The sequence below is a fragment of the Pleurodeles waltl genome, chromosome 4_2 (genome assembly GCF_031143425.1).
Source record: "Pleurodeles waltl isolate 20211129_DDA chromosome 4_2, aPleWal1.hap1.20221129, whole genome shotgun sequence".
NCBI lineage: Eukaryota > Metazoa > Chordata > Amphibia > Caudata > Salamandridae > Pleurodeles > Pleurodeles waltl.
In genome coordinates this window covers 818,524,052-818,551,956 of record NC_090443.1, presented here as the reverse complement: position 1 = coordinate 818,551,956, position 27,905 = coordinate 818,524,052, and the positions used below count along the sequence as shown (strand labels likewise).

At 41.9% G+C, this 27,905-nt stretch overlaps 1 protein-coding gene across 3 annotated transcripts in view; it reads right to left on the bottom strand.

The window, feature by feature from the left end:
- The window catches only part of JAK1 (Janus kinase 1), a 481,031-nt gene that overhangs the window by 112,816 nt on the left and 340,310 nt on the right, over positions 1 to 27,905 (bottom strand). For all 3 annotated transcript variants that reach the window (XM_069232503.1, XM_069232505.1, XM_069232504.1), the window contains exons 14-15: positions 18,454 to 18,581; positions 17,082 to 17,217 (exon numbers count right to left, since the gene is read on the bottom strand). In XM_069232503.1, coding sequence (XP_069088604.1) covers positions 17,082 to 17,217; positions 18,454 to 18,581 — 264 coding nt within the window. The remainder of the gene's footprint in view (positions 1 to 17,081; positions 17,218 to 18,453; positions 18,582 to 27,905) is intronic.

Genomic DNA, 27,905 nt, shown 5'->3' with positions numbered 1-27,905 from the left:
CCTAAAAAAAGCCATTGATGCACCTTTCTTTCTTGTAGAATGTGCCTTAGGAGTGATCAAACATTGTCTCTATGCTTTGATATAACATGTTTGTATACATCTACCAATCCATCTTGCTAAACCTTGTTTTGATATAGGATTGCCTGTATGTGGTTGTTAGAAAGCAACAAAAAGTTGCTTTGTTTTCCTAAAATCTTTAGTCCTGTCTATGTAGTACATAAGAGCTCTTTTGTGATGTAGGATATGAAGATCTCTTTCTGCCACAGAATCTGGCTGTGGAAAGAAGACTTGCAATTCCACTGTTTGACTGATGTGAAAAGGAGATACTACTTTTGGTATAAATTTTTGATTTGTTGTTAGTACAACCTTATGTTTGTGCACTTGGAAAAAAGGTTCTTCAAGAGGGAATGCTTGTATTTCACTAACTCTTATTAAAGACGTAATAACTACAAGGAAGGCATCCTTCCATGTTAAAAATTGAATCTGGCAAGAGTGCATGGGTTGAAAAGGTGGTCCCGTGAGTCTGGTAAGTACAATATTTTAATTCCATGATGGAACAGGTGGTGTTCTGGGTGGAATGATGCGTTTTAATCCTTCCATGAAGACTTTGATAACAGGAACTCTGAATAGAAAAGTATGTTGAATAGTTTGTGAGTATGCAGATATTGCAGTAAGGTGTATCTTAATGGCTGGAAAAGCCAAATTTGACTTCTGCATATTAAGTAAATAGCATCCAATATCTTGTATAGATGCTGTAAGTGGATCTATGGTTTTAGATTGACAATAGTAGATAAATATTTTCCACTTGTTTGCGTAGCAGTGTCTAGTAGGCTGGTTTTCGTGCTTGTTTAATTACTTCCATACATTCTGGTAGAAGATTTAAGTAACAAAATTCTATGACTTCAGGAGGCAAATCGCTAGATTGAGAGCATTGGGGTTTGGATTTGACCTCTGTTTTGTGTTAACAAATCTGGTGTGTTTGGGAGTTTGGAGTGAGGTACTACAGAGAGGTTTAGTAGTGTTGTGTACCAAGGCTGGCGTGCCCATGTTGGTGCTATGAGTATCATGTTGAGTGACGTTTGACGCAATTTGTTGACTAGAAATGGAAGGAGTGGGAGAGGGGGAAAAGCGTAATTAAATGTCCCTGACCAATTGATCCAAAGATCCATAGAGCATTGCCGTTCGATAGGGGATGTGGGTGTCTGGATGCAAAGTTTTGGCATTTTGCATTTTCGCTTGTTGCGAGTAGATCTATGTCTGGCGTTCCCCTTTGAAGTACTTGAGAGTGAATCTTCCATTCGTGTGTCTGTTGGTGATTTATGCTGAGGAGATCTCTAAACTGACTGTCTATCCCTGGAATGTGTTGTCTAGTAAATGAATTTGATTGTGAATTGCCCATTTCCAAATAGTTTGAGCTAGAAGGGACAGCTGAGATTCATGTGTCCCTCCCTGTTTGTTGAGATAATACATGGTTGTCATGTTATCTGTTTTTATGAGAACATTCTTCTGTTTGAGATGCTTTTAGGGCAAGAAACGCACCTAATAATTCAAAGTGGTTTATGTGTAGCTGTTTCTGTTTGACATCCCATTGCCCTGGAATGGTTTGATTGTTTAGGTGAGCTCCCCAACCAATCACTGATGCATCTGTTGTTATCATGGTTTGAGGCACAGGGTCTTGAAATGACCACCCCTTCATTAAATTGCTGCGATTCCACCATTGAAGGGACATATGTGTTTGGCGGTCCATCAACACTAGATCTTGAAGTTGACCGTGTGCTTGTGACCATTGTTGTGCAAGGCACTCTTGTCAAGGCCTCATGTTTAATCTTGCATGTGGGACTATTGCTATGCAAGATGCCATAATTCCTAGAATCTTCATGATAAATCTTACAGTGTATTGTTGATTTGGCTGTATGAGTGGTATTACATTTTGGAAAGCTTGTATCCTTTGTATATTTGGATACGCTAGAGCTAACTGAGTATTTAGGACAGCACCTATGTACGGTTGTACTTGCGCTGGTTGAAGGTGTGACTTTTGGTAGTTTATAGAGCACCCTAGTGTGTGCAGAGTTTTTATCACATAACAAGTATGTTTTTGGCATTGTGTAAGATTGCTTGATTTTATTAGTGAATCGTATAGATATGGAAAGACATGGATGTGTTGTCTTCTTAAGTATGCCGCTACTACTGCTAGACACCTTGTGAACACCCTTGGAGCTATTGTTATGCCAAATGGCAACATTTTGTAGTAGTGTTTTCCTGCTATGACAAACCTGAGGTATTTTCTGTGAGCTGGGTGGATGGGTTTGTGGAAATACACATTTTTGAGATCTAGAGCAGTCATAAAATCTTGTTTTTGCAGTAGTGGAATAACATCTTGCAGAGTTACCATGTGAAAATGCTCTGACAAGATATATAGATTGAGGGGCCTGAGGTATAACATGGGCCAGAGGGTGCCATCTTTTTCAGGAATTAGGAAGTATAGTGAGTAAACTCCTGTTCCTTGTTGAGACTGGAATTAATTCTATTGCTTGCTTGAACAGTAGAGATTGAACTTCTGGTTGTAACAGAACTGTATGTTCGGGGGACAACTTGTGATATTGTGGTGGAATGTTTGGAGGGGTGGATATTAGTTCTAGGCAATAGCCATTTTGGATAATTGATAATACCCAGTTGTCTGTGGTGATATTTTTCCAATGAGAGAGGAATTGTTGTAGTCTTCCCCCCCACAGAAGATGTGTGGAGTGGAAGGGAGGGAAGGAAGTCACTGTTTAGGCTGTGATGTTTGTTTAGAGGTTTGGAATATACCTCTATTTCTGAAGTATTGACCTCTATAGGATCCTCTAAACTCACCTTGTTGATACTGTGTTTGTTGTGATTGCTTTGTTTGGGAGGTGGAAGCCTCTGAGGATTGTGGCTTAAAACCTCCTCTAAACTGTGGCCTGCGAAAGGAGCCTCTATATGGGGTGGTGTATAAAGTGCCCATGGCTTTCGCAGTGTCCGAGCCCTTCCTTAACTTTACAATAGTGGTATCCACTTCTGGGCCAAAGAGGTGCTTTTTATCAAACGGCATATTAAGTACTGCCTGTTGAATTTCTGGTTTAAAATCAGAGGAGCGTAGCCATGCTTGTCTTCTGATTGTGACGGCAGTGTTTATACTCCTTGCAGCTGTATCAGCAGCATCAAGGGCGGATCCTATCTGGTTATTGCTAATCGCTTGCCCCTCTTCTACTACTTGTTGTGCCGTTTTTTGGTGCTCCTTTGGGAGATGCTCTATAATATCCTGCATTTCATCCCAATGGGTCCTATCATACCTGGCTAAGAGTGCCAAAGAACCTGCAATTCTCCACTGATTTGCTGCATGTGTAGCAACTCTTTTCCCTGCTGCGTCACATTATCGACTCTCCCTATCAGGAGGTGGTGAATCTCCTAAAGACTGACTATTTGCCCTCTTTCTCGCTGCACTGACTACCATTGAGTCAGGAGGGACCTGGTGAGTAATGTAATCTGGGTCCGAAGGTGCAGGTTTATACTTTTTATCAATTCTAGGTGTAATAATCCTAGGTTTTACAAGCTTGCTAAAAATTTGGTCTGCGTATTTAACCATTCCTGGTAACACTGCGAGACACTGGTACCTTAAATGTGTAGAAGATAGTGTATTAAATAAGAAATCTTCTTCTAATGGCTCTGAATGCATGGTTACCCCATGATAAGCTGCTGCCCTGGATATTACTTGGGTGTATGCAGTGGTATCTTCTGGAGGAGAAGGTTTTGATGGGTAAATATCTGGGTCATTAACTGGGATGGGATCAGGGTCATAGCGATCCCATGGGTCTGTCGTACCTCCTTGTGAATATAAAGAATGTGTTGGAGAAGGCAGTGGTGGTGGGCTATTGTGAGGTGAGAAAGATAACTGTGGAGATTGAGGAGGAGAAGTATGGAGAGGTAATGGCTTCTCCTTTTGTTTTTGCACCTTTTCTGGTGGCTGTACAGAGTCCAATCCCTCTTGGAAAGCCAACTTTCTTTTTGTCTTTAAAGGAGGTGCAGCGATAATTCTTCCTGCCTCCTTATAGATATGTATTCTGGACTGTCTCTCATCCATAACCTGTAAAATTGGTTCAATTTCAAGCTCTTCCTCAGAAGTCTTATGAGATTCTCTCTGTATATGAGGATTTTTTCAGCTCCAAAGTGTGTAGTTTTCTCAGTAAAGGTCTCGGCTCCGAAGCCGATTGCCAAATTTTCGACTCTGAAGGATGGGCTTTTTTACTGGAGTCTGAAACAGTGCCTTTAACAGGTTTACTCGACTCCAAAGTAGAGGGAGGAGTGGCCTTTTTCGGCTCCGACCCCGAAGGACGGTCGCCAATAGTCTTTTTTCGGGCCTAACCATGGCTTTCCGGCAGTGGTGTACCCAAGGCCTTTAAATGTTTTTTGTGCAGGGGTGTAGGCTGCAGGCGTACTCACATGCTGGCCAGCTGTGATGGGTCTGTTGTCTTCCGACTCTTGTTTGGAGTCTGTGTCTCGGATGGAGACTGCTGTCTGCGCCTGCTCTTCCTCATCAAGATGTTCACTGCTTTTCGATACCATTTCGAGTCTTCGGGCTCTGAGATCTCGGAGGGTCTTCTTTGATCGAAATGATTGACAGGCCTCACAATCTTCCTTCCGATGGTCTGGAGAAAGGCACAACCAAGTGCTGGTCTGTATAGGGGTACTTCACGTGGCACCGAGGGCAGAATCGTAATGGAGTTCGATCAATCAGGCTTTCCACGTGGTAGGCCTGAACAGGCCCGAGTCCGGCGCAAGCGCCCTGAGGTGCGGAAAAAATGAAGGTTCTGACGGTTCTACCAATTCGATGCTAGATGGAAAACGCAATCAAAACAATACAGACAAGTAAGAAGGTTTCTGTAGTTTTCCGAATCGAAATCTCGGAGCGAAAGGAAACATGTCCGAACCCGACCGCGGAAAGAAAACAATCTAAAAATGGCCATGTGCAATGGAACCGAGAGGAGTCACTTGATCTGTGACTCCGAAAAGACTTCTTCGAAGAAAAACAACTTGTAACACTCTGAGCCCAACACTAGATATCGGAAGAGATATCTGCAGCTACACATGCCATCGAACATATATATACATATATATATATATATATATTGAAAATGTCACTTACCCAGTGTACATCTGTTCGTGGCATCAGTCGCTGAGATTCACATGGTATGCATGAGCTCGCCATCTGGTGTTGGGTCGGAGTGTTACAAGTTGTTTTTCTTCGAAGAAGTGCTTTGGAGTCACGGGACCGAGTGACTCCTCCTTCTGTGCTCATTGCGCATGGGCGTCGACTCCATCTTCTATTGTTTTCCCCGCAGAGGGTGAGGTAGGAGTTGTACTATAGTAATAGTGCCCGCGCAATGAAAAATGTAAGTATGTACCTATTAAAGGATTAAATAATATATATACAAATGTACAAAATTGAAGGTAACTTCTGAACTGCTACAGGCTTCCGGGGAGGCGGGTGGGTCCATGTGAATCTCAGCGACTGATGCCACGAACAGATGTACACTGGGTAAGTGACATTTTCAGTTCGATGGCATCTGTCGCTGTAGATACACATGGTATGCATAGACTAGTAAGCAGTTAGTTCCCCATAAGCGGTGGTTTAGCCTGTAGGAGTAGAAGTTGTCTGAAATAGAGTTCTTAATACAGCTTGACCTACTGTAGCTTGTTGTGCGGATAGCACATCTATACAGTAGTGTTTGGTGAATGTGTGAGGCGTAGACCAAGTGGCTGCCTTACATATTTCTTGCATTGGGATGTTTCCTAAAAAGGCCATTGAAGCACCTTTTTTCCTTGTTGAATGTGCCCTGGGAGTAATGGGCAGTTGTCTTTTTGCTTTAAGGTAGCAGATTTGGATGCATTTAACTATCCATCTGGCTATACCTTGTTTTGATATTGGGTTACCTGCATGAGGTTTTTGGAATGCAATAAATAGCTGTTTAGTTTTTCTGATGTTTTTTGTTCTGTCAATGTAGTACATTAATGCTCTTTTGACATCTAATGTATGTAGTGCTCTTTCGGCCACAGAATCTGGCTGTGGGAAAAAAACTGGTAGTTCTACCGTTTGATTTAGATGGAATGGTGAAATAACTTTTGGTAAAAATTTTGGATTAGGTCGTAGGACGACCTTATTTCTATGTATTTGTATAAAAGGCTCTTGTGTTGTGAACGCTTGAATTTCACTTACTCTTCTTAGAGATGTAATGGCGATGAGAAAGGCAACTTTCCAGGTTAGGAATTGTATTCCGCAAGAGTGCATGGGTTCGAAAGGTGGGCCCATGAGTCTTGTTAGAACCACGTTTAGGTTCCATGAAGGAACAGGTGGTGTTCTTGGTGGTATAATTCTTTTAAGCCCTTCTATGAATGCTTTGATAACTGGTATCCTATACAAGGAAGTTGAATAGGTAGTTTGCAGGTATGCAGATATTGCTGCAAGGTGTATTTTAATAGAAGAGAAGGCTAGCTTTGCTTTTTGTAAATGGAGCAAGTAATTTACTATATGTTTTGGAGTTGCGTGTAGTGGTTGTATCTGATTATGATGGCAGTACCAAACAAATCTTTTCCACTTACTTGCGTAGCAGTGTCTAGTGGATGGCCTTCTGGCCTGTTTTATGACTTCCATACACTCTTGGCTAAGTTGTAAGTGTCCGAATTCTAGGATTTCAGGAGCCAGATTGCTAGATTCAGCGATGCTGGGTCCGGGTGTCTGATCTGTTGGTTGTGTTGCGTTAACAGATCTGGTTTGTTGGGCAGTTTGATGTGTGGTACTACAGACAGATCTAGCAGTGTTGTGTACCAGGGTTGTCTTGCCCACGTTGGTGCTATTAAAATGAGTTTGAGTTTGTTTTGACTCAATTTGTTTACTAGGTAAGGAAGGAGAGGGAGAGGAGGAAAAGCGTAAGCAAATATTCCTGACCAGTTCATCCATAGGGCATTGCCTTGGGATTGCTTGTGTGGGTATCTGGACGCGAAGTTTTGGCCTTTTGTGTTCTGTTTTGTTGCAAATAAGTCTATTTGTGGTGTTCCCCAGAGTGTGAAGTAACTGTTCAGAATCTGTGGGTGGATTTCCCATTCGTGGACTTGCTGGTGATCTCGAGAGAGAGATTGTCTGCCAGCTGATTCTGGATCCCCGGAATAAACTGTGCTATTAGACCAATTTGATGGTGGATTGCCCACCTCCATATTTTTTGAGCTAACAAGCTTAACTGCGTTGAATGTGTTCCTCCTTGTTTGTTTAGATAATACATCGTTGTCATGTTGTCTGTTTTGACAAGGATGTATTTGTGGGTTATGATTGGTTGGAAAGCTTTTAGTGCTTGAAAAACTGCTAATAATTCTAGATGATTTATATGCAGTTTTGTTTGATGTATGTTCCATTGTCCTCTTATGTTGTGTTGATTGAGATGTGCTCCCCACCCTGTCATGGAAGCATCTGTTGTTATTACGTACTGTGGCACTGGGTCTTGGAAAGGCCGCCCTATGTTTAAATTTATACTGTTTCACCATAGAAGCGAGAGGTAAGTTTGGCGGTCTAGCAACACCAGATCTAGAAGGTGACCCTGTGCTTGAGACCACTGTGAGGCTAGGCACTGTTGTAAGGGCCTCATGTGCAGTCTTCCGTTTGGGACAATGGCTATGCATGAGGACATCATGCCTAGGAGCTGTAGTATTGTTCTTGCTTGTATTGTTTGGTTTGGAGACATGTGTTGAATGACTCTGTTGAAATTGTGGATCCTTTGTGGAGTTGGCGTTGCTACTCCTTTTGTCGTGTCTATTATGGCTCCTAGATATTGCTGTACTTTGCTTGGCAGAATTTTGATTTTGCAAAGTTGACGGTGAACCCTAGGTTGTAGAGGGTTTGTATGACTTGATTTGTGTGGTTTGAGCATTGTGTGAGCGAACTGGTTTTGATTAGCCAGTCGTCTAGATACGGGAACACATGTATTTGCTGCCTTCTGATGTGTGCAGCGACTACTGCTAGGCATTTTGTGAATACTCTTGGAGCGGTTGTTAAACCAAAAGGCAATACTTTGAATTGGTAATGTATTCCTTTGAATACAAACCTTAGATATTTCCTGTGTGATTGATGTATTGGTATATGGAAATATGCGTCTTTGAGGTCTAGGGTTGTCATGTAGTTGTGTTTTTTGAGCAATGGTAACACTTCTTGTAGTGTGACCATGTGAAAGTGGTCTGATTTGATGAATGTGTTTACTACTCTGAGGTCTAGAATTGGTCTCAGTGTTTCGTCCTTTTTTGGTATCATGAAGTACAGTGAATAAACTCCTGTGTTTATTTGTGTGCTTGGTACTAATTCTATTGCATTTTTTTGCAGTAGTGCTTGAACTTCTATCTCTAGAAGCTGTGAATGGTATTTTGATAAATTTTGTGATTTTGGTGGTATGTCTGGAGGGAATTGCAGGAATTCTATGCAATAACCATGTTGGATAATTGCTAGGACCCATGTGTCTGTAGTAATTTTGTCCCATGCTTCGTAATATTAACGTATCCTCCCCCCCACTGGTGTTGTGTGGGAGGGGTGAGTGACGTCTGAGTCACTGCTTGTTGGTAGTGGTTTTGGGGCTTTGAAATCTTCCTCTATTCCTAGGGAATTGCCCCCCTCTATACTGGCCCCGAAAACCTCCCCTGTACTGTCCCTGGTAGGTGGGCGGTGCGGACTGTGAGGTGCTAGCTTGTGTGGCCTGACCCCGAAACCCTCCTCTAAAAGGTGTTTTGCGGAAGGTGTTATAAGATCCTCTGCTCTGCGGGGAGTAGAGTGCGCCCATGGCCTTGGCAGTGTCAGTGTCCTTCTTGAGCTTTTCTATGGCTGTGTCGACCTCCGGACCGAACAGAAGTTTTTCGTTTACTGGCATGTTAAGGACTGCCTGCTGAATTTCTGGCTTGAATCCAGACGTTCTGAGCCATGCGTGCCTACGGATGGTAACCGACGTATTAATGGTCCTTGCGGCCGTGTCTGCTGCATCCATGGAGGAGCGTATTTGATTGTTTGAAATGTTTTGACCCTCCTCAACAACCTGTTTTGCTCTTTTTTGCAGATCTTTTGGGAGATGTTCAATGAGATGCTGCATCTCATCCCAGTGGGCTCTGTCGTATCGCGCTAGCAGCGCTTGTGAATTTGCGATGCGCCACTGGTTTGCTGCTTGGACAGCAACCCTCTTACCGGCTGCATCGAACTTCCTGCTTTCTTTATCTGGGGGAGGTGCATCCCCAGAAGTGTGTGAATTTGCCCGTTTTCTGGCAGCCCCTACCACCACAGAATCTGGTGGCAGCTGAGAGGTGATGAATACAGGGTCCGTAGGAGGCGCCTTATACTTTTTGTCCACCCTAGGCGTCACTGCCCTACTTTTAACTGGCTCCTTGAAAATGTCCTTTGCATGGCGTAGCATGCCTGGGAGCATCGGCAGGCTTTGGTAGGAGCTGTGGGTTGAAGAGAGGGTGTTAAATAAAAAATCATCCTCTACTTGTTCCGAGTGTAGTTCCACATTATGGAATAGTGCTGCTCTAGCCACCACTTGTGAGTAGGCTGTGCTGTCTTCCGGTGGTGATGGCCTAGTTGGGTATGTGTCTGGGCTGTTATCAGACACTGGTGCGTCGTACAAGTCCCACGCATCCTGATCTTGGTCATCGTAGCTCATGGCGGTGTGAGCTGGCGAATGTGACGGGGTGTAAGTTGGCGAAGCCGGAGTTACAGGTGGAGGCGAGGGAGGAGGTGTTACCTTTTGTGCTGTTTGTTGCTGAGGAGTAAACTGAAGCGTTCTCTTTCGTTTGACAGGTGGAAGGGTACTGATCTTCCCAGTCCCCTGCTGAATAAAGATACGCTTTTGCGTGTGATCCACGTCAGTGGATTGCAGTTCTTGTTCAAATCTATGTTTCTTCATTTGTGAAGACATAGAATGCTCTTCAGTATAGGAGCCTGAAACAGGGTCTGATGTCGCTTTTTTCGGCTCCGAAAACCCTGTTGATTGTTTTTTCGGCTCCGAGGTAATCTTCCTCTTTTTCTGTGCCGAAAATTCTTGGCCTCTATGGTCTTCGGCGCCACTGTCTCGGCGTCGATCCGTGTCGACACCGAACTCTCGGTGTCGATGCTTCTGTTTAGCACTCTCTCGGTCCCGAGGAGGCTGCGTGCCGGTGTCTCGACCGAAGTCGGACGATCTCGACACTGAATGGGCCTTTTTCGGTGCCGATTGTTGGTCACCGAGAATGTGGGTGGAGCCATGGCCGGTTGGCGGTGGCGTCCCCTGGGCCTTCTTTCCTTTTTTAAGTTCTGATCTCGACGTCTTACTCACAGTTTTTGTAGAGTCTATCTCGTCGGAGTCTGAATCCTGGATGGAAAAGGATTCCTCCTCTGTCTCGAACTGTGGACGCTCCTTTGGCGTGGACGCCATCTGCAGTCTTCTCGCTCGACGGTCGCGCAGAGTTTTTCGGGACCGGAACGCCCGACAGGCCTCACAGGATTCTTCGCTGTGCTCGGGTGACAGGCACAGGTTACAGACCGAGTGTAGATCCGTATAAGGATATTTGTTGTGGCATTCGGGGCAGAATCGAAACGGGGTCCGTTCCATCGGCGTTGTTCTCCACGCGGTCGGGCCGACTAGGCCCCGACGGGGTGCCGAAATCTACCCCGAAGGGTACCGAAGCGCTTCGATGTTCAACGCGTCGTCGTATGTGTCTATCTCGAACCGGATCGCAACGATACCGTCGAAAATCTTCCGTTTTCAGCTATCTTTCCGTTCCGAAACCCGGAGCGACAGGAACACGTCCGAACCCGATGGCGGAAAGAAAACAATCGAAGATGGAGTCGACGCCCATGCGCAATGAGCACAGAAGGAGGAGTCACTCGGTCCCGTGACTCCAAAGCACTTCTTCGAAGAAAAACAACTTGTAACACTCCGACCCAACACCAGATGGCGAGCTCATGCATACCATGTGTATCTACAGCGACAGATGCCATCGAACATATATATATATATATTTTTTGTTCTTCACTAATCTATTTCTATAGAAATAAAACCACACTGGCACAAGTGCTTGCCCTACTAGGGAATACTTTCCTTGCCTATAAAAAGGAGAAAACATTTGCTCTGATCGGCACTGAACAGTGGCGTGATTCCTTCAGTCCTGATCTCAAAAGTGGACCTTATGGATAGAAACTGTATGCAAATGTGAATCTCAAAATGAAGTCAGGTGGTAACAGAAAGCACAGCTACCAGAATGGATCCTGGCCTCCAGATTTGAATGTGCTTTTTGAGCAGTTTAGAACGCCAATCACCACAAAATATCCACAATATCTCATGGGGGCTCATTAGCAGCAGTCCCTGCTAATAGGAATAAGAGGTCCAAAATACTTCTCACATGATGCCCAAACATTAACCTACTCCTTTCAGAGGTACCTCATTGTAGGAAAAGAGACTGAATTAGTTAAAGGTTAATCCACTTCTGCATCATACGGGTCTTCTTGAGTCTCTCCCCAACTCTATTAGTCTTGTGTAGGAAGTGGAAAATATATAGGTTATCATTTTCAGGTGAACCATTATAACGCTTGTCCTTTTGTCTGAAACTCACACTAACAAATCCTAATTAAGCAAAAAATAGTAATGCCCCGCAGGACCTTGGCCACTACCCATGAAGTATCTTCAGAGGAATAGCCCCAGGGAGCTCGGTGGCATGGCCAAAAAGAAGCAAAGTAGAGGCCTCCAGTCAATTGGTCTCAATATTCCCATCTACCCCCAATCAAAATGAATCATGATGCACCTTTTGTTTCTGGGACCAGACCTGGGTTTGTGTGCTTCCTGCTGGGATGGGACTACGTCCCCCAGCCGGCACTAACTGAGCCAAGAAGACAGGAAGTGCCACAAGCTATGAAGCGCCTCTTGCGTACCGTGGCATGGGACGTGACTGGGCCAAGAGCGAGCCCGTCATTGCCCGGAAGAGGATGGGCTGGTCCCACCCCTCTTGGGTGTTCCGTTTGCAAGGTAAAACCTATTATTAAATGACTGCCAGTGGATGGAGATATGTAAGGCCTGTTCACCAGCGGAGGATGGGAATGCCCCCAACACAGTTGATGGTTACATTAGAAAGGCTTTTGAGCCATAGACAAGGAGATTGCACAGGTAGAATGCCGGTTATCAGCTACCCTTGCTTTAATCTCGGGGTCGCTAATAGTTTCTGAACCTTTACCCCAGATTGAGGCTGACAATGCTATTAACTTTGCCTCCAATGTAGCATCTTCTATTAATGAGCATATGGGGATCACCCCTTCGGGTGACCCTACGGTTTGCAATGCTGATTTAGTGCCCCATGATGGTCTTCAAGTCAATAATAGTGTGTCACCTGTCTTTCTGCCGATGCTTGTGCCTGCAGCTAAAAAGAAGAGGCACCAAATTTTAAATAAAGTGACTCTCTAATTGGAAGCAAAGTCCAAATATGCCACAACCAATTCAGATCTTTGCTGTACAGGAACTAAGGGTTTTTCCAACTCTGAGTTTTTGGACTATTTGAAGGGGTTGCTGTAGAATTGCTCACCCTGTAAACTATCCCTATTGCGTGATCCCATACTGGGTGGTGGCGGGCGGTGTTTGAGGGAAGCAGGGGGATTTGGCGTAAGTAGTAGCAAGACTGTTTTCTCGCTGCAGGCGGGTGTGGCTGCTCTGCAACTGCAAAAGCAATAACATAAACATTCCCCTCTTTCTTGCATCGTGCCCTGGAAAGCCCTTCCTTCTTTTCCACCAGAATGGAGGGCATGGAAGGGGGCACACCAGGCTGTCCAGCGGGGCAGAGAGTGAGGTACCCTTCAGCATCTGTTTCCATGTTACTCTTGGAGCAGCACGGTCCCACTCATTTAATATTCACTATCCCAGCAGTCCCTACACTCCACCAGCAAATGACATAGGCTGCAGGGGCACTGCAGGGCCAGATACCCCAAGGAGCGCTTAGACCGGTAGCAGATCAGAGTGGTGATCAAGATCTACTTAGCAGGTTAGTGATGAGAACTGGACTGCAGCTGCACTCCAGCCAGAGGGACGGCTCCATGCTTCAGGTGCTGCTGTGGAGAGATGGGCTATCAACCTCCACCTGCTGAACTCATGTAAAAGATTCCTTTCACTTTTGCCTCTGAGTTTTAAAGCTCAACCATGGTTTGGAAAGTTTCAGCTTGAGTGTCCGCAGTCAACCAAGTCACAAAATTCACACTATCATTACTATGTGAATCCAAAATTGCATTTGAAGTCGCAGTTAAACCACTTTTCTTACATCACATGCACATAAGCTGAGAAAGAACCTTTTAGGAAAGTAACTTGCTGGTGCAGTGGAACAGGGATGCAGGCTGTAAAAGGCCCCCTTTACTACAATCATGGCTGTCGTTTACACCCTTCCAAAATACATGGGTGTCCACTGCTGTCCTTGCATTAGGGCCCATGGCTCTGTTAAAATGCCACTGGGACCTTTGTTGTTTTCAACATACATTTATATTTAGTTTCCATAAGCTAGTATGAAATGCCACTTCATTCATGGCAAAAAGTATGAATACCTTACTCTGCCCCTACTTAAGAAAAATAAACAGGGGCTTAATTGATGTCCCCTTTCAATGTTTATGGATGAGGCCTGCTAGGGAGCTACACCAGTGAATGTATGAACAGGATAAAACATTTTAAAGGTGTGTTCCTAGGACAGACCTGAATTGTCATACATACACACAACATTAGTAGATTGGTGAAATAAGTATTTTGTCCACAATGTCGTAGCACTCTCATTTTGCTACTGGTTGGAAGAGGTATGGTGCAGGGGATGAAAGCCCACAGTGTGATAGCCAAACACGAAGTTGACAGTCACTCTATCACAAAGTAATGCAATGGAAATGAAATCACACTGCTTACCGATGCATTCTTGCTTTATGGCAAACTGCTACATGAATATAGCAGTGAAAACTATCATAACAAACTGCCACCAGAGTGACAAGTGTGCACATTTTATAGATGTAAGGCTATAGCGCCAAAGCAGCACAGTATGTCTACTGCTACACAACATATCAAATCAAGCACATCTGATTAGTAATTTTGCCACTAATCATTACAGGACGATTTTTAATTTTAAGTGCAAATCCAGGCAGTTCATCAAATTGAACTGCAACTCTGCCCTTCACATTAGGGAGTGGGGCTTGGCGAGGCAGGAAAAGCTTTGTGCAACTTTTTAAATGCCTCCTGAAAAGGTGTTACCAAGTCTAAATATTACTCCCACACACACTGAGTTGTGCAGTGTCCCAATCACTGTGCACCTCTTTAGTCCTTTATCATTTAACTGGCTGATAGGAGGACCCATTTAATCTCCTTGCAATCTACTTTATGGCATCCCTGCTACACCACTGTTGAGCAGTGAAGGCCCTGCCATGCACTGCCATTAGAGAGAATGGCAGGGTTGTCAAGGAGCTGCCATGTCTTGCAACAGCAGCAAAGTGCTAGCCGGCTGCAATGCCGAGCGGGTTTCAGAGTAGTTTGGTGAAAGTACAGTGAGCCACCTTGCGGGGCCTCCGACGTGCTCTCCAAGAAAGAAGTGTACTAACAACCAACCTTTCAGTGCACGTACATCCTTCAATGTTGCTTTATTTTTGCTGCTGGTGGGACCTTGAACCTAGAAAGGGGTGGGCGGGATTGATGATGCTACAGTGCAACCACCGTTTCAAGATAATACACATGCTGCTGCACTGCCTCCTGTAGCCAGCCTGGTGCCTCAGGCCCAGCAGGAGAAAGTGAAGTAGTAGGTTCATAAGTTGGCCACTGACACTAGCGACATCAGTATTCCACAGAGTCAGGAAGAGAGGTAAAGCCAGAACTGCTCCTTTATCACTGTAAAACCAACAAAACAACAGAACATTTGCCCTAGTGTTTTAGATCTTTTGTAGACTCTATAAGTTCTTCTAAGATACAGCTTATGTAAGGAATCTTTCCTCTGTCTGCTAGGGAGGCAGAGCGGGAAATAATGCCTGCAGGGAGAATTGAGCAATAGTGAAATTCATTCACTACCTTGGGTAACAATTAATGCTTTACTTGCACTATTACTTAATCTTTCGTGATGGAAGTATGTGGTAGAGATTATACATCACAGAAAGATTCTATATGCTGAAGCAATAGCCACCCAGCAGGCAGGATTAAGCTTTGAATCTCTCATGGGACAAGAAATGGGTGGCACACTGCATATTGGTGTCTTTGTCCATCAGCAAAGGATCTACAGAATAACACCTGGCAAACATTACCTAACCTGCTAGACTCTGCTCTTCTCATTGAGGTATCCAGTGAACAGTACAATTGTCTGGAAAGCTAAAGACAAATCATAGCAATTTAAAGTCCTCCTCTTGGGTTCCAAGTTTAAAGGTTTAGTATTAAGAACACTGATGGAGGATCGTCCTGTTCAGTTGTGACACATTGCGTCTTGCTGGAAGATCAGTGCAGCTCTGTGCTAGGGTCTAGTAAGTTTAGGTACAAAGGGTGACATTCGCAATCTGAGACAAACCACATTAAATGGGCTGCTTGCCTTATGACCTCACCTTTAGACTCAGACTAAATACATTTTGAGGTTGAACGAATACTTCCAATGCAGGCCATTCTTTGGAAATTCCACCCAGCAGAAGGTAAGGCACGTCTAGTTTGTATGGTTCACAAGAACAGCCACAGGAAACACCAAACCCAAAAGATTTCCTAGTGAATCATTGGCAGTTTCAACAAACTGCAGCTCATAATCTGTCTGCTGATGGAATCTGCTTTAAGTCTTCGCCAGATAAGGTGCTGATACTTCACTTGTCTGTGGCCCACTGCCATAGAATTATTTCAAGCCTAATGCTACCTTCCTGTCAATACAGACCAAGGTGCTGTCTAAACTTGAACCTGTTTTCCTATCACCCGGGCGAGAAAGGGCTTGATAGGTTGTCAGAATAGCCTTATTTCAAATAGGTGTATACATGGTTTCCCCTTTTGGGATACCCAAATACGCTCCCCAACCTAAGACAGATGGTTCTGTGACTAATGCCTGAATACTTCCCCTTTGTTAGTTATTAGCTGAATCAATGTTGCATGGAATTAAAGTCATGTGTTACTGCCACTTTATTGGTCAGGCTGTCGCAGACCTGATTCCACTGCGGTCAAAGATTTAAATGCAGTGAGTCTCACTTTCAGCCGAGACGGAGGAACTGGAGAAATGAAGGAGGACATCAATTCTGCAGTGATAAACACTAAGTGTTTTCCTGTCTCCAGGACTGGCAATATCAACTGTAGTCCCTGGGCAGGGATCTGAATTGACTTGCTATTATTGAGACTCGTTCACTGGGAGAAAACGAAAAACTTTAAAAAGTAGGTATTTCGACAGCAGTTGAAGAAAGTTGGATTTGATTAGCCAGTCACCCAGCTATGGATAAACGTGCATTCTGCTCTGTACAAGTAAGCTGATAATAGTAATCTAATAAGACAATACTCCCACCGCCTCAATTATGAATGTTTAAAATTACTAAGGGAGGTGGTGGTTCTGATAGTGCTAGGTATAATAACTTTTTACAAGACCAATAATAATATGCTAGCAGATGGCCATTGCCTACATACAGATAGATTATGCAATAGCATAATGTTTATGATGTGCACTAATGCGAACTGTATATGTATTTAAAAACAAAAACAGGGTAGGGAGTATCTAGGCAAAGAGAATGCTTAACTTGGGGGTGGGGGGGGAGTAGGTGGCGAGTTATGCGGAAATAAGTGCTGTCTTCCAGTCGGACGGCAGGGATGAAGTTGAAGGTTGCTTTGGGGTGGCCTGCAGTAAAGTGGTACTATGGATGGACTATCTTAGGAGTTTGAATTTTATGATACAGAGAACCTACACATCAGTGGTACATGCAGCCTGGACACCAGTGGGGTCAATGCAAGGGTTGAATCGCTTTAAGACACCACACAAATATGTGTTTCACAATCACTTTAACCAAAACATTGTTTGCCTATTGCTTAATTTTTTATACAGTTATATTTACAATGCCATACCTTGATTGGATAGTACAGTTATTGGAAGTCCAGGGTCACTCAGCTTTATGAAAGGACCATACTCATTGTCAATTCCTTCTCTGGCCAATAAAATATTTTTACTGCAAACATTTCCATGCACTAATTCTTTATCCTCCTATGTTTGTGAGATAAAAAACATCTATTAATGACATCACACAATGTGACCTTTACACAGTTAAGGAACTTCATTTTATTTTTATCAAGGTCATTCAGATAAGTAAAGAGAATAAAGCTTGTTAAGAGAAAAGTTTCTGGGAGTAGCATGTGTTGATATAAAAAGAAGCAGAACTTCATGCTCCAAATTCAAGGTTTCACTAGCACAAGAACTGCAGGATGACAGGTAGCATATGTTGTGATAAAAGAGGAGGATTAAAAAGAAGCATAACTTCATTCTCAAGATTCCACTATCAGGAGTGCTGCAGAGTGAGCAGGTCTATGATCTGCCCAACGTGTCACTCACATACAGATGCTGGTGAACACATACCAGGTACATGCCATGCATTGAAAAAAACTTACATCTGAGACTATTGGGAAGTGAAATGTTGAAGCTGGAAAGAATTAGGTGTTCTGGGAGTACGACATGCTGTGATGTAGAAGTCCTACAGTATAATGAAGGAAACATTTGTCTGGGGCTCCTATCGTTTATGTTGTTTTTCCCAATTACAGATCTAGCAATGGACACATGCAGTTTGAGAGGGAAAGGGAATTGTAGAATGTCCTTTCCTACTGATTAACTGTATTCTAAGAGTGACTCACTGCAGAATTCTAAGACAGTACTGGTAAGCATTATTCACTGTATGATCACTTAGCAGGGCACAAAATGGAAAACATTTGGTAAAAACCAGGCCTGTACTACCCTGTGTTTTCATAAGAATCTGTTGTAAAGATTTTAGGATCACTGTGGCAAACAATAAGTGGTGATCCATTCCACTAACTGTAACCAATGACTAACAAAAAAGAGTTGCGTCTTTTTGTATTTTTCTGATTAAATGTTTTTAATGTGAACTGAAGACACTTTCAGAACTGTCTATGTACAATTAAAAAGTATTGGTGTGAGGTAGAATGTTCAGATTTAAGTTATTTACATCCTTAATTCATGTGGGTTCCTCGTTACATTTGGAGATGGCTGCACCTCCATGCAGGAGCTTTAATAATGTTCTTCTGAACTAGAACAATATTCTTCTGAAATGGATTCACAGCTCATGTAAGTCGGTAACATAACTACCAAGAGTCAACAACATAGAGGATCAGCCAAATGCAACTGCTTTCATATGAAAAAATATTTAATTCCACATGCAAGTCATAAACGTGTATTCTTATTTCGACCTAACTGCCCACTCATGTTACTTACCAAGTAACTCAGTGCACTGGCCAGCTGTTTGGCGACTTTAAATTTCCATGGAGTCGTGAGAACATCACTTTTGCGATGCATGAAAATGTCAAGGGCACCAAAATCTACAAACTCCTCAACCATAATAGCTACAAAAACAAAAGAAAACTTTGTTACACAATGTATTTATAATAAACACAATGCTTAGGTTGAACATTTAAGACAGAACTTCACCAGTACTTTTTTAAATACAATTTTATATATGAACAAAGTCTGACTGACTTGGATTCAACATGTTTCAGAAAGGACTGCCTATAACAGGAAAAATAAGAATGAAACAGCTCAGTCTGAAATGCTAATCTTTCCAGACAGAAAAATTCCAATACGAGAGAAGATACCACTAAACATTTCAATCAAAGAATTACCCAAGACTTGCAAAATGGCACTAAAATGAGAACAATCACTAGCAAAGCCCCTTGTCAAGTTGGTGCGATTGATATATTTTTTTACTGTAAGCATATGCCACAACAAGAAAAAAGAAAACAATGTGCCCTTACATGTGGCGGTCATGTGCTTGCAATAAACATTTTAAATATAAAAAATAATTATCCCACATTTCCTTTCTGGCTCTTAGTGTGCAAAGAGAAAATTACTATAGGCTGTAAATTGCTGTAACATGAAGAAATGGTTTTAAAAAAAGACAAGGATCCCTGACAAAAGACACAAATAGTAAGGTAAAAGCATTGACAAAGTGAAGTACTGACCCACTAACAGTGCTCCTGATGTGCACATCATTTATGGTCAACACATTCATAGTATGAGGGAGGGTAAAATGCCATCACTCACAGTGAAATGGGGATCACCCACTGGCCCATGCTGTACACTGTAGTTGGGGGGGGGGAGGGGGAAGCAAAATGTGAATGACAGCAAACCTGACCAATGGATGAAGAGGGCTGACATAAAGCCCCTCTGCTTTTGTACATGTATGTGTTTTTTGAGACATTATCTTTTTGTTTATATGGGGCTGGTGAGAGAAATTTGAAATTGTACTAAAAGTGCTTTCGGCATTTTACACAAATATGAGTAGAAAGGATTCATAAAATTAAAATTAGACAAAATTGTTGAACACTAAAAGAAGAAAGCCAGGTGTTGGTACGGAAATATCTATAACAAAAAAATAAGTATGGTCTCTTATTCAAAGGCCTGGCTCTTGGTTAAGATCAACTTGTTTTAGTTTGTCCTGTAGTGCTAATCATTAGTTATAGAGATCAAACTTTACTAATGCATTAGTGGAATAGAAGCTAGCATATGGCAACTTATAAATCTTTAGTTTAAAGGCTTAACAAAAAATTAACATGGAAATGTAAAACGTGCTGTTTTGAATTATGGCAGACATTTGTGGCTGGTACTCGTATTTTGTCATCACCTTTAATATGTAGGTATTGTGCATTTATAAGAGTGAATTATTAATCAGAATTAATGTGAAAGTATTATTTCTTAATAAAAGAAACAGTAGAAATGAAGTGCATTATTATGTGAGTTAATCTTATTTATATTAAATGGATTTCATTACATGTGTGCAGAAAAATAAATGCACATTTAAATTGTTTTAACATGTCATGAATAATATTTGCAAAAATTGTAAGGTGCGCAATAGGTTTTATAAATGTATTAATTTAATTAATGTGTATCTAGGCTTTCTTAGCTGAACTAGGCCTGAAGTTCATTGTTGAAGCAGTAGAGGAAAATTACTTGTTTATTCTGTTCCCTTTAACCTGAATTATTTTCCTAGGCTGCTAACGTTATGCTGAATATACTATTGCATTGTGGGTAAAGAGCATGTTTTAGAGATTATAATTTTGCAGTATTTGTTCCAGTCGTTGAACAGGAAAGGAAGCTTGTATTTCTCATGTGAAAAAATATTAGTAGTTTATTGTGTGCTGTAGTTAAGGAACCTAATGTAACAAATGTTTAAAAAATGTAATATTTGGCAGAAAAGGATGAAGTCATGTGGACAACAACACACTTTGCCTGGGAAGATTCTGAAAAGTTCCAAACTTGGTGGGACCACCAACAGCCATTAAATGCTGAATCTGACACACACAGTGTTGCCACCTGAAGGACCAATCACAAGAAGTATTCATATTTTAATTAGTGAAGAAATTTAGAAGTGTGTGCAGTTCCCTTTAGATACACATCTTTTAGTGAGTTTGTTTTGTGATCTCTTTAGTCTGTTCTGAGTTCTCTTAGCTCTTGCCACATTCTCTTCTCTAAGTTCCCTGATGTGTTTCCTTATCATAGTCATAATTGCTCCATTTGGTTATGCTGTTCAGTACTAATAAACCCAACTAATTCTGAACTGCTGATTTGTCCTATGTGCAGCCTCTTGCACTAACGTATATTTTAGAGATAGTTGCCCTAGGTAGATCATTTTTCCAAAATATTTTTGTCTCTCTTTTATTTTTGCTTTTGCCCGCTTTTGTTAGTCCGTTCCCACACATGCCAGTCCCAATTCTGATTAGTGAAAAGGATGGCCCAGCCCTGAAAATTGCTACAATTGTATTTTGATGATATGCTGATGTCACCATCTGTTGCTTTGAGATCTCAACCTAATGTGGTTTTGCTGATTTATGTTATTCTTTTGGAGTGCTTGACAGTTTTGATGTATTCTAGGTTACATTTTTTAGACGCTTTAGTCAGCCTATGTTTTTCATGTATGTTTATCACTTAGTTTTGCGCACCATTTATAAGACACTGATTTTGGGATTGTAATAACGCTTTTAAACTTATTCAGACTGGAGTTTTCATTGGAGCCTAAATTGTGGCACTCCGTATGCTCTGTACTCTGAGAGGTGGGAGAATTAATCTATTCTCTCTTCCTGTGGCTCAAGTTTCAGTGTAAGTAAGCAGAAGAGTAGCAAGTTGTAATTTTGAGCCCCTAAAGAAACAGTCCAAAAAAGAGCTCCAAAAAAGCTCACAAAAACACCCCACCCCAGAGGTTGAAGGGTTGAAAGAATTCAGGGGGTAGTTGATAGGCTCTTGTGTGGTACTAGGGAATGTGTGCACACATACTGAAAGTAACTGGATTAATACAGACATTACTTCATAAACAGACAAAACATGACTCTGCACCAGGTAATAAGCACACCTCCAGTTAAGGGCTTAGCCCCTTATACCCCTCTCTCCTCTTAACCGATATCCTCTTGCGTGCAGTCCCATCCACCAAACCTACTCATGCTCTTATCTGCCTGAAGCTAGCTTGGGCAACTGCACGCCTCACCTCACCCAGCTCAAGCAGTATAGGTGGTGTAGGCGAACGCTGGTGAAGCAGGCAGCAGCAACAAGTAATGGTGGGTTGGGAGCTGATGGATGGGTGATCAGGCGAAAGCCACAGTTGAAGGTCCTCGTGCTGTTCACTGTTATTTGAGCATCTTGGCTCCAAAACAACACAAGGAAGCTCAGATGAGGAAGTCGCTTCAGCAGCTATGCTGACTGTTTCTGCATCTGGACTGCACAACCTGTCTCCATCAGATGCCTAGTGCACCGTTTTGCTTAGAAAGCCGTGGTACCTCGGAGAGGAGCATGAAAGCTGAGGTACCTCAGATGAGTGAGTGGCTAAAACATTCTCCAGGCCAGGCCTGAAAATGATATTTTGTCATGATTCCAGTTCTTGTAGCACCAAGCCTATGTCACAATTGATTGAGGTGTTTAATTTATTTTCTAGAGTACATCCTGTACTTGCTAACTGACCAACCTGCTGATGTTAGGAAAGTCCAGAACTGCTTTCTAAAATATGTTATTTTCTTTCAAAACTAAAAAAAAAACATCACGTATGTCCTTTCACCTTGCAGGTCAGAGAAGATGGTCAACAAAGTGTTTTGAACAAAGGATAGGTAAGACCAAGAGTAGGGAATTCAAAATGAAGTTCATTTTGTCTTATTGTCGAGGCTCCCTTCTTTGCAATCATATAGAAAATATTTCAGAAAAAAAATAGAGATTAATTAGAGCGCAGAAGCCAGCTAGCTTTAAAATGGGAAGTAGCCCAAGTGACTTTTCAGCAAATGTCAAAGGTGTATACATGACATAAATCCATAAAACATTTGTTTTAATCAATTTCTTATAGTTCTTTAGTTATTTGAGTCCTAATGTATGACTTGTCAGGAGTCTTTGCCAGTTATTCCCACATGGCTAACACAGACTTCCCCCTTGCACACAAGAAAATATCTCCATAGCTCAATTCAATGGAATGGGTTACTTGATTATATGCCGGGATAATAAACCCATACCAAAATCTTAGGTGCTCTTGCAGCACTATTTACATTTTTTTACAAATCTGAACTGAAGATACTTTGAAAAAGCTGCAATAACTTAGGCTGAATACAAACCAGAAATCAAAGAAGGATGGGAATTTCAATCCGTATCCAAACTGCAACTCTTTCATAAAATTTCAAAACTTAACTATTAACATCATGCTTCACCAGATACGTAGGGTTCAATCCCCAATGGTGAACTGCACTCTACTGAGGGTTTATACATTGACTAGAAGTTTTGGCTGGAAATTGAACAATTATTGGACAGGCTGTATATGAAAGTCGAAACATAGCAGTGACAAAGGGCCTAATTTTAAGAAATGTGGACAACTAATTTCCATTTAGGAGCACAAGTGGTCACTTTGTGCATGAAAATTCTTCAGCGGGATTTACAGAATCAGAATTGGTGACATTTTCCATGTGAAATGTGCAGGCGTGAATACAGATGTTCTGCTTGAAACATGTTATTTCAGCACCAATATCTCTCGTTAGGCAGGGAAGTCATGGATTCAGGGGCTTCATTTACAAAAACTAGTGTGGACAGCACCATCAACTTGATCTTTACATTACTTTAATTTACTCTTCAATCTTTTTACATTATTGTTGGGAGAGCCCCCTTCAGTACACTGATCATTACATATGCAACAACTTCAACGGAGTGATGCTTTTGGGCTCTAAAACGCATTGAACATCCTCCATCATTTTGCTTCTAACCCCCACAATGGTTCATGTGTCCTGGATTTTTTAAGGCAAGTTCCTTGGGAATTATTTCAAGTTCATTACACTACCTACCTACTGAGACACATAAGATGATCGGACTCAGGATCACAATGGTGATTTCACATGGTAGTTTCCAACCAGGAGCTGAAAGTGATCTTCTCTTGGAAGTACCTTTGTCATCAGGAAAGACGCAATTGTAGTCAATATTACCATAAAACATTCTTGTCGTCTTGACTGGCACTTTTCTAGCCAACCAGTAATGTAGGCCATTCAGTTTTTTCCTGGTCACTTCTCAGGATCGCCCGGATCGCTCCTTGCCAATTCTCCAATCATGCCATCTCACACAGTCACAGAGGTCTCTTTTTTTCCTTTGCTGAGCCTCACTTGATACCTCTGGAGCAATGACCCGATAGTGGATTTCTGTACTCTGAGAGTAGCAGTCTTGCAGCGGGAGATAATAATGCTCTCTCTTTGGATCAGCCAAAATAACTTTCCACCACATTTAAGCGCAGCAAGTGCCCAAAGCTCAGTGAAGTGACTCACACAGTGCAGCGCTGCTCCCAGGTGAGCTACAAAGTTAAGTCTTTCACCTTACGGCCAGCTCAACCGAACACCTTTCAAAGTAGACTTTTTTTTTATAGCAATACATCAAGTAGCTCTTTGAGCTATACCTAATTTAAGCTATTTCAAACTTTACACTTTTATATTACCACACAAATGAAATAGTACTTAGATTGTTGTAGGATTTTTCAACTTCTTTTTTGAAGGAAAAAATAGCACATGCTTTTTGGCTATAGTCAAGTGTCGCAATGTTAACTTAAAAATAAGCTACATGGAGGAGCCAAGCACACATATGTTGCACCTTCAAGCGTGAAACAAAAACAAAAGCAGCATGTGTTTGAGAGATAGCTTTATCTACTTCAGCTCATTTCATAGCAAACGTTATTTACCTTTCAAAGCCCTTCCGGATACAGCGATGTATCTAGCCACAATTCATTTGGAAAGTGAGTCGCGAAGCACTTACTGCTCTTTATCTCAAATAAAATGAGCTGAAATTGAGTCGAGCTGGTTTGACAAGCCACTAAGGAATTGAGAATGTTTTATTAACATGCTGTGATCACATACCTCATGCTTGAATGGCTTTGCCTTCCGAAGGACATATCTTCCCCCGGGAGCTCAGAGATCTGTTATCAAATTAATTAAGTAATGCAAATGCGTTGCAATTTGAAATTGTCTTGTTTATCAAACGCTCACAAAAAGGAGATTAAAAAGTAGTACAATACTGTGGCAGTGGAACTATTAACAAGCAATGAGGACTGCAAACAAGAAATCCGTGCTAGGTCATCTATACTGCAAACATTGTAAATTGGCCAATTTAGCCATGAGCCAGAACCCCAAATTTAGGCCTTTGGTACCACTCGGGGATGGGTTCTAACATGATTTTTTGCAAGGTATGGATGCTTAGAGATGGAAAATATGTGATAGCAAGTCATCACTCTTTGCCTTTTGTCCGACATCATTGGATTAGCAACCATAAATAATGTTTTTCATATTTTTGCAAAATAGCATACAAATTCAACATAATATGTGGAAAAATAAATATAATTCCACCAGATTGGTTAAAGTTTATATAATTTAAAAATAAGTATGATTAATAATTGTAATAATAATAATATAGTCCTTAAAATAATAACAATAAAACTCAATTATATTCCTCATATATTGATATAAATTATGTGCACAATTTCCATTTACAATTTCAAGTAATAATAGTTGTCACATCTTGCATAGGCAGCGTATTTGTCATGAGTGAACATAAACACAATTTTATCATTCACATTTGTCATCATCTCTTCTGAAAAGGTGTTATCATTCTTTGCGTGCGTTTGATTTTCACAGGCAGGAAGTCTGTACATGTCTGCACTTGAGGTCATTTAGACAGCAGACACATGTTGGCAGTTTGCAGTTCCTAATGCAGTTGCAAGCTAGTACATCTAACAGCCTCAGGTGCCGGCTGCCGCTCCATCCTGTTCACTAGCAGTTGCTCTGCTCCCTCTTGTTCCAACTTCCACCCTCTCGCAATTGGACTTGGTGTCTGTGACTCATTCAGAAGACATCTCTTGCTTATAGCAGCTTGATAATTCGCACATTTGGCATGTTTCTTCAGACAGACCCTGCAAGATGGAAGTTGATGACTGTCTATCTCATCCCTCTTTGCGCATAGTAGGTAACATCCCAAGTCATTCAAGTGATGAACCAAAGATTTTGGTGCATACAGCAAGCACAGGAATCTCTCCACTTTTGTCCATTAGTTCTTCAGAGAGATCCCATTCGTCTCCGAGCTGTGAAAATGTTTCCAGTGTGTGTCTGTTGGCAGACATGAGTTTGGATGCACTTACCTTTCCTTTTCCTGCAAATGCGCTTACTGTGTCACATCCAGTAAACGTAGGGAGACCTATCATAGCTCGACAAACATTTTCACCAAGAGTTGAAGCTATTTTCCCAATGTCAAGGACTCGCATGCACATTTCAGAAACAATTTAGCCATGATTCTGTCATGAAATCCTAAACACATAATAAACACATTGGAGTCATCTGAGCTTATCATTACTACCACACCACCCTCATTAGCAGCGTGAGCAGCATGCAGCAACAAACTACCATCTGAGATCAGGCACTTCGTGGCTCCCTTCAGATGTGATTTTGTAGCATTTATCTTCACAGTTCGTGAACAGTGTTTTACTCTCAAGATTAACAAAATACTCTGTTTTCCTTCAAGAAATGCGATGAGAGTTTTTTTAATTCCCTATGTGGCTTCGGGAATTTCCTCCACTGTCTGACAATCTGGGAAGGTGAGATGCTCTGCAACTGGTGCCTGAGTTCTTCCCCTCTGATTGTCCTTTTGCTGTTTGTAATAGACTCCTCATTGTAAGTATCAAACACAACATTGATTCTTTGACTACCATTTCCTTCCCACAAAGCCATGGACAAGACAGACATAGCTACCTCACAAAAGTTTGATTCCTCTCCTTTTACTCTCTGAACAAGAACCATAGCATCAATCAGCGTGGCTGAATTTCCAGGTATTTCATCAGCAGGAGTAATGTTTGTCTGTAAGTATTTTGCTAAAACAACTTTGTCTGTCTTTCGCAACAGACCTGCTAGAGTTGCTAAAGCCCATGGTAAAGGTCCTAAGGAATGAGAGAGTACATCCGTCAGGTGAAGGTTCAGATTCTGTACTGTCACAACGATTCAACCAAATAGTGTTTTTTCTGCTTTCATGATGATTGTCCTGCCACTGCTGTTCACTGCTTTCTTCTTGGACATGATAGTGAAGGTTTTTAGTTTGTTCATTTTCATTGGGTCATGAAACTTCTTAATAGGTGGATTATCCTCAAGTCGCTCAAGTTTGAAATCTGTATGGCACTGTTCATCTATTTCATGTGCCTTCATTATGTCGGATACGATGTCTTGAGATGCCTTTTTTGCCGTGGAGAGACTAATGAGATCATGTGGCTCAACAAATGGGTTTATCCAGCTTTGAACCAGACACACAGCTCTCATAACAGTATCTTTGTCCTTTTCAATTTGTGACTTATGCAAGTCTGATCCGTTGTTACAAACCATTTTCCTTATCTGAACCAAAAAGGCACTTCTGTGTTCAGCCATCATATAATATATTTTCACAGCACCTGCCTTGAGGTTGAACCTTGTGGTACCACCCAGATTCTGTGCGTCTTTGTTGACTGTTACCTCTATTGCTTGACTGACCGGAATTCGTCCAAACGAATTAACATCTGACAGTTGAACTTAAAAGGCATCTGTTGATGAAGTTGTGGTGTATCTCTGGATGTTTCACTGCAAGTAATGTCATTTATTTCGGCATAATATACAGGAAGATGTTTATTGTAGTTCATCCTGTGATACGCAAAACACCATGGGATTATAGAGGGTATAGGGGTAAGATGTAAATGCCAATTTTATTCTCAAGCAGCGTGCAGCAAAGCCAGCAAACATTTTCAACAAGATCCACATACAATCTTTAAAATGCAGAGAGATCTCCATTGTCAGGACTAAGATGTTTCAGGAATACATCCCAAAGCTGTTTTACTTTGGCAAAGGCAGCATTCTGCAAGAGGTCATCTAATCACTGTTGACATAGGTCTTTTGGAAAGTCATTAACATCCTCAATGAAGGAGTAAACTGCTTGAATGTTCTCTTCGTAATCCTTATCCACGCAGGGGATAAAGTTCAATAAAGTCAGTCTCAACATAGCTTCATACACGCACTTGTGTACTCGAACCCCATGATTGAACATATGACCTTCTAGTACTGATGATATTGATCCTTCTGCTATCATGCTTGCTTCAACGCAAAGGTCACGAAGGCCAGTGTCTTGAAAGTGTTTTCCAAGAATGGACAGAACATTCCAAATGGTGAGAA